The 9,240-nt window shown below is 55.4% G+C and overlaps 1 protein-coding gene across 2 annotated transcripts; it reads left to right on the top strand.

The window, feature by feature from the left end:
• The first annotated feature begins 825 nt into the window (after positions 1 to 825).
• Positions 826 to 8,727, top strand: TBR1 (T-box brain transcription factor 1). Of its 2 annotated transcripts, XM_062611062.1 has the most exons (7): positions 838 to 1,980; positions 2,367 to 2,521; positions 2,846 to 2,967; positions 3,312 to 3,470; positions 4,273 to 4,334; positions 6,299 to 6,416; positions 6,522 to 8,727. In XM_062611062.1, exons 1-7 carry the CDS (start codon positions 1,289 to 1,291, stop codon positions 7,140 to 7,142), a joined length of 1,929 nt encoding a protein of 642 aa, XP_062467046.1. In that variant the 5' UTR covers positions 838 to 1,288; the 3' UTR covers positions 7,143 to 8,727. The 2 variants fall into 2 exon arrangements, with proteins under 2 accessions (XP_062467045.1, XP_062467046.1); XM_062611061.1 differs by having other exon boundaries at positions 826 to 1,980; positions 6,299 to 8,727.
• Positions 8,728 to 9,240: the final 513 nt, after the last annotated feature.

The following is a 9,240-nucleotide window of genomic DNA, read 5'->3' as shown; positions in this document are numbered from 1 at the left end:
GGACTGGTGCCTGGCAGAGGCGGAGTGGCAAGCGCGTCCCCTGAGCTCCTCAGGTGCATCTTCACGTCTCGGAGGGTCCTGCTTCCAATTAGCCCGAGGCTCAAACGGACCCGCTGGCCGGTCCCTCCAGCTGACAGGGTCCCGGGCGGGCGCAGCCGGGGCTCGGGTCCAGAGGCCGGCTCTTGCGGGGCGCCCCGGGCTGAGGGGGCCGGTGGCTGATACCGCAGCACTGCTGTGGTTTGGGCTTCTCCGGTCCCGCCCTGGCCTCGCCGGCCGAGCCGCGGGCGAGGCAGCTCATGGCTCACTACAAACGGTGCTGCAGAAGCAGCGCTCCCGCCCGGCGCTGCCTGCGGGACTGAGTCACGGAGGGAGAGCAGGCAGCGAGGGGAGAGGAACCGGGCGCCGGGTGGGTAGGTGGATGCCTTCCACCCTGCTTTGCTGGTAATCTCTGGCATTACGGCTCCCAGATAAAATATTCATATACTAAAGAACCCGTAAACACCGCGGCAAATACATTAGGGCACTTCGTTTGCGGGGCTTACGATTATTTCAGAACTTAAAAGAGATGATGGGCGACCGCTTTCAGCTGTGCATTTTCCCCCGCGAAGCAGGCACGGGTGGGAAGGGGGGGGGGAGGTTGGCCCCGAAGGGGAGGCAGCTCGCGGAGGTGAGCGGATGGCAGCGGCCCCCGGCCCGGCTCTGCACTCCCCCCGTGCCCGTCCCCGAAGTCCCCGGCCCACGTCCCCTCCCTAGCACACAAAGGCAGGGGACACCAGCGCACATTTGGGGAATCGCAGGGGTTTGGATTTATTTTCCAGTCGTAGTGAAAAAAAAAATTAAAAATCTGGAAAGGTCACATAATAATGAGCACTTACAGCAAACACATTCTTCCCTTCCCCCTTCCTTCTATCTCACAATAAAATCATCTCCTTCAATTTGCCATGATCGTCGCGACCAGGAGCCAGGTGATTATCCTAATTAATGTCTATCTAATTAAATTACTGTCAGCGGTTAACCAATGGCAGAAGCCGTTTCATCCTCTCCACAAGCAGCGAGATCAAAAGTGAGTCTTTCCTGATTGCTGCATAGTGTCAATTGGCCAATCTCTTCTCCCAGGGAAGGGAAAAAAAAAAAAAAAAAAAAAAAAAGTAAATCAAACGTTTGGGAAGCATTTGGTGGATGAAGTGCTGCTTTCTGCCTAGCGAGGGTCCCAGGATGTCTAGCTTCTGATACTGAGGAGCCCTTTCAGATCCAGGGACTGAAGGGTTATTACTGTGGTGCTAGAGCTATGCAGCTGGAGCATTGTCTTTCTCCCTCTATCATGCTCTCCAAGAAATTTCTCAATGTGAGCAGCAGTTACCCACATGCAGGCGGATCTGAGCTTGCCTTGCATGATCATCCCATTATCTCGACCACTGACAACCTGGAGAGAAGTTCACCTTTGAAAAAAATTACCAGGGGGATGACGAATCAGTCAGATACAGACAATTTTCCTGACTCCAAGGACACACCAGGGGACGTCCAGAGAAATAAACTCTCTCCCGTCTTGGACGGGGTCTCTGAGCTTCGTCACAGTTTCGATGGATCTGCTGCAGATCGCTATCTGCTCTCTCAGTCCAGCCAGCCCCAGTCTGCTGCTTCTGCTCCTAGTACCATGTTCCCTTACCCCAGCCAGCATGGACCTGCTCACCCAGCCTTCTCCATCGCCAGCCCCAGCCGCTACATGGCTCACCATCCTGTGATCACCAACGGAGCTTACAACAGCCTCCTGTCCAACTCTTCTCCACAAGGTTACCCCACGGCGGGCTACCCGTACCCCCAGCAGTATGGTCATTCCTACCAAGGGGCACCTTTCTACCAGTTCTCCTCCACCCAGCCGGGGCTGGTTCCCGGTAAGGCTCAGGTCTACCTGTGCAACAGGCCACTCTGGCTGAAATTTCACCGGCACCAGACGGAGATGATCATCACGAAGCAGGGGAGGTAAGCCACCGCGCGGACCCTCGCCTCGCCGGGGGTCGGGGCTGAGCTGCAGGCTCCGCCGGGGGAGCCGCCCGGAGCCTCCACCGCCCCGAGGGAGCCGCCCGCCCGCCCGCCGGGGCCCCTGAGCCGGGCGCCGGGAGCCGGCAGCGCCGGTGCCGGTCCCCGCCGGGGCAGCGTTCCCGCGGGTCCGCGCTGCCCTCGTCCCTTGCCCGCGGAAAGCTCGACGTTTCGGGGAGGGAGTTTGATTTTTATCTCCCTGTCGCTACCGGGAGCCGTGAGAATAAAAACACAACGGGCTGGCTCCGCCGCGTGTGCCTATCGCTGCCGGGGGCTTGCTTCCCTCCTTCCCTTTATTATATTTCATTTTCCCCTTTCCTTTTTTATAGGCGCATGTTCCCTTTCCTGAGTTTTAATATTTCTGGTCTCGACCCCACGGCTCACTACAATATTTTTGTGGATGTAATTTTGGCGGATCCAAACCACTGGAGATTTCAAGGAGGCAAATGGGTTCCTTGCGGCAAGGCGGACACCAATGTACAAGGCAAGTTCCTCCAATTAACACTTTTCCCGACACATATGTAGGTGAGAATGATTAATTAAAGCCTTTGTGGACTGGCTCTGGCGACTTCTTAAACGCGAATGAGCCAATGATTTTTTTTTTGGAGAAAAAAAAAAAAGGAGGGTGGAAAAGAAAGTAAGAGGTGTTCGGAAAACGCTGGTTTAGTCCGCAGTGAAAATAAATGGGGTTTTGACAGTAAAATGCCGCTGGCTTAACGGGATCCTTCGACCTCGTGTGCTGCTGCGGTGGCAGAACCGGGGTGTCCGCGAGAGCTGTGATGTGGTTGTATTTCGCTGTTTTGCTTAGGAAACCGGGTGTACATGCACCCCGACTCCCCCAACACGGGAGCCCACTGGATGCGCCAGGAAATCTCCTTTGGGAAGCTAAAACTTACAAACAATAAAGGAGCATCAAACAACAACGGGCAGGTTAGTGGGGAAGACGCAGCCGCTCTGCCAGGCTTATTTTTATTGCTTCAGGCAAAATCCTACAGTTACGGAAAGAACGTGTATTTCTTTAGATCGTGTAGTTAGGTGACAGTAAAAGGGGGGGGTGGGTGGGGGGTGGGGAGCCCTCCCGTTAATTTTGCCACGGGTCTCGCTGATCCTGAGCGCGTCGCCCGAGTGGGCCCGGCTTGGCCGGGGGAGCCGCAGGCGGCCCGGGGAGGTAGCAGCGGGGTCCCGTTGCCTGCGGGCATCACGCTCCCCATCCTTCTTGCTCTAATTTCCTCCTCTGCCCTCGGCCCCCTCCCTGCTTTTCCTCTGCCCGACAGATGGTGGTTTTGCAGTCCCTCCACAAGTACCAGCCACGCTTGCATGTGGTGGAGGTGAACGAAGACGGGACGGAGGATACCAACCAGCCGGGCAGAGTGCAGACCTTCACCTTCCCCGAGACGCAGTTCATAGCGGTCACCGCCTACCAAAACACCGATGTAAAGAGCTCCCGGGTTTATTCCTCTCGCGGTCTCCTGCGCTCTCTGCAGCGCATCCCGCCGAGGCCACCGAGGCCGTGGCACTTCCCCCTCGGGTCTGCGGCGCCGGGAGATGGGGATCCCTATCTGCCCCTTTGTGCCACCCTGCCCTGGTCGGGGCTGCTGAGCGCCGAGCGCGGCAGGAGCTGCCCGCGCCTGCCTCGGGTGCCCTGCACCAGTGTTGCCGCTCCGCCCGGAGCTGGGCGTTCATTCGCCGCACTTCTCTTCCAGTCGGAAACAGCTCAGTTAGCTGTTAGCTTAAGCTTTAAGCCTGCAAAGATCAATTAACAACCTCATTGATTGCGCCGGGGGTGACGGAGCAACTTCCTCAAATTAAAAGCTCGTTAATGCCTGGCTACGTTTCGGAGTGGTCTGGCTTTGCTACAGACTGGTGTCCCCTTTTTCAACTGACATATGTTCAGTCCACATTCTCGCTTCAATTATTTTGCTCGATGCAAATGTAAACTCTAGCTACCGTTCTGCGGTACGGTCTGCCTAATTTCTGGATTTAAATATATTCATACCCATGCAGTAGCAATACTGACACATCTCAAAACATGGGGTTAAATATTTTTTGCCGTACTTTTTCCAATAAAATACATCTTAAAATTAGACCCTGATATGTACAAGCATGCCAGATCTTTATTTTTCACGTTTTAAAGGCAATTCGACCGACTGGTTTAAAGATTGACTTTAAAAATGTGTTGGCTGCAGTAGGATGTATTTTTCAGGCTTTCACAACTCTGGTCCTTTCTTTCCTTAGATCACACAGCTGAAAATAGACCACAATCCTTTCGCAAAAGGTTTCAGAGACAATTATGACACGTAAGTAAAGAGGATTTATTTCCCTTCTTCCGCTGCACACACGTCAGGGAAAAGCTTTGGGATGCAGGCTGGCTTCGTTTCACACCGAAAACGCGCCGTGTTGGGCTTTTCCAGAGCCCTCCGGGAGGGAGGCACCCGCAGGCTGCCCTGGCAGGGCCGCGGAGAGGGTGTTCCTGCGGCAGCGCTCCGCGCAGTCCTGCGCAGCCTGCGCTCACCTCCACGCCTGGGGCTGTGCTGCCCGCACCCACATCTCGCTTTTGCACTTTGGCGGTTTTGTTGCTGGTGTTTCCTGGCACGCATTTTTGCGACCCTGACCAAGTTTCTGTTTCACCTGCACGCAAAGGCTCCGAAAGAGGCACCCGGGCAAAACCGGGCTCAGTCACCGAGTAACCCTCAGGGTTCGGGTAATCCCGGGGTCCACAGAACCCGCGTCCGGAGAAAAGTTGTTTCGTCTTGTTTTGTTCTTCTCTGCGGTTGGAATTTATATTTTTTACCCCACCCTCTCCCCCCGTTCAGGGTGGAGCTAGGGCCTCCGAAGATTTTTGGTCGCGGTTTGTCCCCGCTCAGGCCCAGCCGCCAGACCCACCGAACAGTGTCCCTCTGGGACCTGTGGCTGATGCCGCCCCTAAGGCCGTTAGAGGGGCACCAGACCCCGACTCCCCAGCTCGCCGGGACACCCGGCCCGGGGCCGCCCGCCTGCAGGGTCTGCCCAGATGGGCCGGCGGGAGGCGGCGAGCCAGGGCAGCCAGTCTGACCGGCTTCTGAGCTAACCTGCCCCTCTGTAAGCCTCGGTTTTGAGAGGGAAATCTCCTTTCGACTCTCTCAACTCCCTGGGAGTGCTTAAGCCTGCGCGTAACTTCCTCGCCTGCTTAAAGCTCCCTGACCTCCGACGGCGGCCCAGCATCCCCCAGCAGCAGGATTTCAGTCCAAGGGTAGAAACGATACCGAGGCCTGAACTAGTGTGAGGGGGGCCCGGAGCCGAGCACAGACTCTCCCCTGGGAGAGGCTGGTGATGCAGGCGCTGTCCCCTACGGGCGGGGGTCGCGGCGGTGGGAGGGGAGCTTCGGTCCCTTCCCGTGTCATGAAGGGCGGACGCAGGGCATGGCTGCTCTCTTGGAAGCTCTGCAGGAAAGATGCGCGGCCTTTAGGAAGGCTGCATGGCCTTCGCCCCCAGCTGCCATTGCTTTTCCCTTTTTAATAGGAAAAAAACCTTTACAGGGAGTCACTTGAAAGGAGACGGGGGGAGGGGGAAGCTTCAATGTTGTCTAGCACGTTGAATTTGTTTAAGGGCCAAGTTTATTTTGGATAAGAAATTCCAGGAGGCGTGGAGGGTTAATTAAAGCACAGTTTTAGCCTGAATTAAATACAGATAGTAGTTATTCATCCATTAAAGTTTTTATAATCGCAAATTGCAGCCCAGCATGGGAGAATTATATATAGGCCACGCAGGGAACACTGGATGTGTCTGGTTTTACATTTCCTTCAAGTAGGTGTTTAATTTAAACTCGGTATAATGTTGATGGTTCGTCTGAGACTCCCAATAAGTGATAAACAGCCGATAGAATTCCGTAGTCTGCCATTCACGCTGTTCGCTGCAAATGACCGCGTTGCCTGGTGCGCATATGGCGGGAGCGGTCAATGTGTCACCGCTCGGGTTTTCACGCCGGTTTCGGGCAGGAGCAAGAGATCTCTCACCCGTCAATGAATGGCCAATCGGTCCCAGAAAGTGCGCTCTTCGTGCCTTCCCTGCCCCTTCCCTATTAAGGCCCTTGGCGCTCCCAGCGCCGCAGACCGAGGCCGGAGCTGAGCGCAGGCCGCGGGCAGCACAGGAGCGCGCTGAGGCGGCCGCCGGCCCGTTCGGTCCCTTCCCGTCTCTCCCAGAGGGCTGCAGTAGTCCGGTTGCCGCCCCGAGGAAGGCGGCGGGCTGCGGCGGACACCCAGCTCTCTCCCCTTCTCTTGGGCAGGATCTACACGGGCTGCGACATGGACCGGCTGACACCTTCCCCCAACGACTCACCCCGCTCTCAAATTGTGCCCGGGGCCCGCTACGCCATGGCCGGCTCCTTCCTCCAGGACCAGTTCGTGAGTAACTACGCCAAGTCCCGCTTCCACCCCGGGGCAGGAGCCGGCCCGGGGCCCGGCGCCGACCGCAGCGTGCCCCACACCAACGGGCTGCTCTCCCCACAGCAAGCCGAGGACCCGGGGGCCCCTTCGCCGCAGCGTTGGTTCGTCGCGCCCGCCAACAACCGCCTCGACTTCGCCGCCTCCGCCTACGACACGGCCACCGACTTCGCCGGCAACGCGGCCACGCTGCTTTCCTACGCGGCCGCCGGCGTCAAGGCACTGCCGCTGCAGGCTGCCGGCTGCGCCGGGCGACCGCTGGGCTACTACGCCGACCCCTCTGGCTGGGGGGCCCGCAGCCCCCCGCAGTACTGCAGCAAATCCGGCTCCGTGCTCTCCTGCTGGCCTAACAGCGCGGCGGCTGCGCGCATGGCCGCCGGGAACCCCTACCTGGGGGAGGAGGCGGAGAGCCTGGCCCCAGAGCGGTCCCCCTTGCCGGGCACAGAGGACTCCAAGCCCAAAGATTTGTCCGACTCCAGCTGGATCGAGACGCCGTCGTCCATTAAGTCCATCGACTCCACCGATTCTGGGATTTACGAGCAGGCCAAAAGGAGACGGATCTCCCCGTCGGACACCCCGGTGTCCGAGAGCTCCTCGCCCCTCAAGAGCGAGGTGCTCACCCAGCGGGACTGCGAAAAGACCTGCGCCAAGGACATCGGCTACTACGGCTTCTACTCGCACAGCTAGGCGCGGCCGCCCGGCCCCGCCGTCCTTTTGCACAATAACTCCTCCGCGTTAGCGCACTGACCCCCGCCCCTAGCTGCCCATCCGTGTCCCCGGCCCGGCCCGCAGGCACGCAGGGAGGCAGAGCCGCGGCTGCCGCCGTCTCCCCGCCCCGCTCCTGGCCCGGCCCGGCCCGGCCCGGGGGCGCGGGGGGCACCGCTGCTCCGAAACCCACTGATAAGTAGGATGCTTAGACTCTCAAACCGTACAGCGCTTCCTTCCTTTTACCACGGATGGATACTAGGGGATAACAGTAATAGTGGGGGAAAAGAGCCTGTGAAATGCCTGTACATAGTACTTAATTTATTGTAACCGACTACTTTTCTTTGGTTCTGTTGCTTTCTTATTTGTTTGAATTTTCTTTTTGTTTTCATCGTTAAGTCACAAAACTTAGATCCTGTTTAAATTTCTCCCTCCACCTTTGCTCCTTCTCCCCGTGTCCCCTCCTCGCAGCAACCTTCCCCCCCCCCCCCCCCCCGGTAAACACTCTTTCTAAATGCCTCTGGAAGTGCAGAGCGGGCCCGTAGCTGCGGCAGCGAGTAATGGGTTTCTCACTTTCTCTGCAATTCTTCGCATGAAATAATTACGCCGTGCCCTGGGCTAACACAGCTAAAGAATAGCTCAGCTTTCCCTTCAAAAGAACAGAAATACGTCTCGTAGGAAAGTCGATTAAAGTAGCATGACGCCTTCCAAAAGCAAAATTAACTGCCTCTGTATTTTTTCTTTAAAAGGAATAGCTCGACATCAGCAATATTATTATTTTTGTGGTATTCCTCCTCCCCCTCCCCCCCGCCCCCAAGTGCCAAATCCATTACTGGTCCCTGCAGGTGCCAAATATGCTGACAAACTCTTTTCAAATTTCTTTGCAGTTTTCCCCTCTTTCTTTATATTGCTGTAAATCTTTGTAATGAATAATCTTAAAAAAAAAAAAAAAGAAAAAAAAGGGAAAAAAAAGAAAAAAAAAAGATATAGACGACTGAATTGTTGGTAACCATAGTGTAGTCCAGTGAAGATGAATTGTGAGTTGTATATTTTACTGCATTTAGTTTTGGAATTGACTTTTTCATAAAGTAGCTAACCGAGATCTGACTTCCTGGGGAATCAAATGCACATCAAAAGTAAGAGCGATCTTTCCTGTAAACCTGTTACTAATTTCATGAAGGAACTAATATCCCTCCAGGTCTGTCCCCCCGGCGAAGCAGAATAGTAAGTCTTCGAATTTTGAGTAGCAAATCTATACAATTAACGCATTTTTATATAGAGGAAAAAAAAAAAAACCAACACAATTACAAACTGAAATATGCATCAGGCTAAATATTCAGTTTAGATTACACTCGACGGGGAAATTTCCTAATAGAAATTCAGGGTCATAAACGTGTGTATATTTTTGACTCTTCTGTAAATCGAATGTTGTGATTTTTATATTTGTTCTGTTACGTCTGTGGAACTGAATAATTTATACCAGTACATGCTCCATTGAGAAATGTTTCGGTTTTTGCCCGTTTGTATCGTCTGTGTATAACAAGTAAAATAAACCTGGCAAAACGTTCACGCCGTGTCGGAGAGCACTTTGCCGTTCTGCACGTCCCAAGTTGGGCGACGCCAGTTCTGCCTTAGCTGCCCCCCAGCTTCGTCTTTTTCTTTTTTTTTTTTTTTTTTTTTTTTAGGGCAGGTGAAAAGGGGACATAGGGGAGAGTTTACGCACCGCATGGCCAGGCATGGAGATTTGCAGTCGGAGACATCGGGAGATAAAACCCCTTCGGGTTTTAGATGTTTGTAATTATGCGTCTTTGACTCTTAAACCCCCTAACAGCACTTTGGAGGCGGCAGAGGTTCCCTGCTGCGGGGGAGCCGCCCCGTTGGCGGAGCGGAGCAGAGCAGAGGGGCGCAGCGCTGCCCACCGGCAGCTCTCCCGGGACGGGGGCGCAGCGAAGGGCCAGGCCGGGCTCTCTGGGGGCGCGGAGCAGAGGAGCGGCAGAGAAGCCCCTGCTCCCGCGGCACCACCTCCTTCTCTGCCGGCCTTCGAGGGACGCTCTCCCCCTTTAAAAAACACGTACCCATA

This window comes from Pezoporus occidentalis, unplaced genomic scaffold (genome assembly GCF_034315485.1).
Source record: "Pezoporus occidentalis ecotype Australia unplaced genomic scaffold, CSIRO_AGI_Poc_V1 ctg150, whole genome shotgun sequence".
Lineage (NCBI taxonomy): Eukaryota > Metazoa > Chordata > Aves > Psittaciformes > Psittacidae > Pezoporus > Pezoporus occidentalis.
Note: the sequence above shows the minus strand (reverse complement) of the source record. Positions and strands in the feature narration are given on the sequence as shown.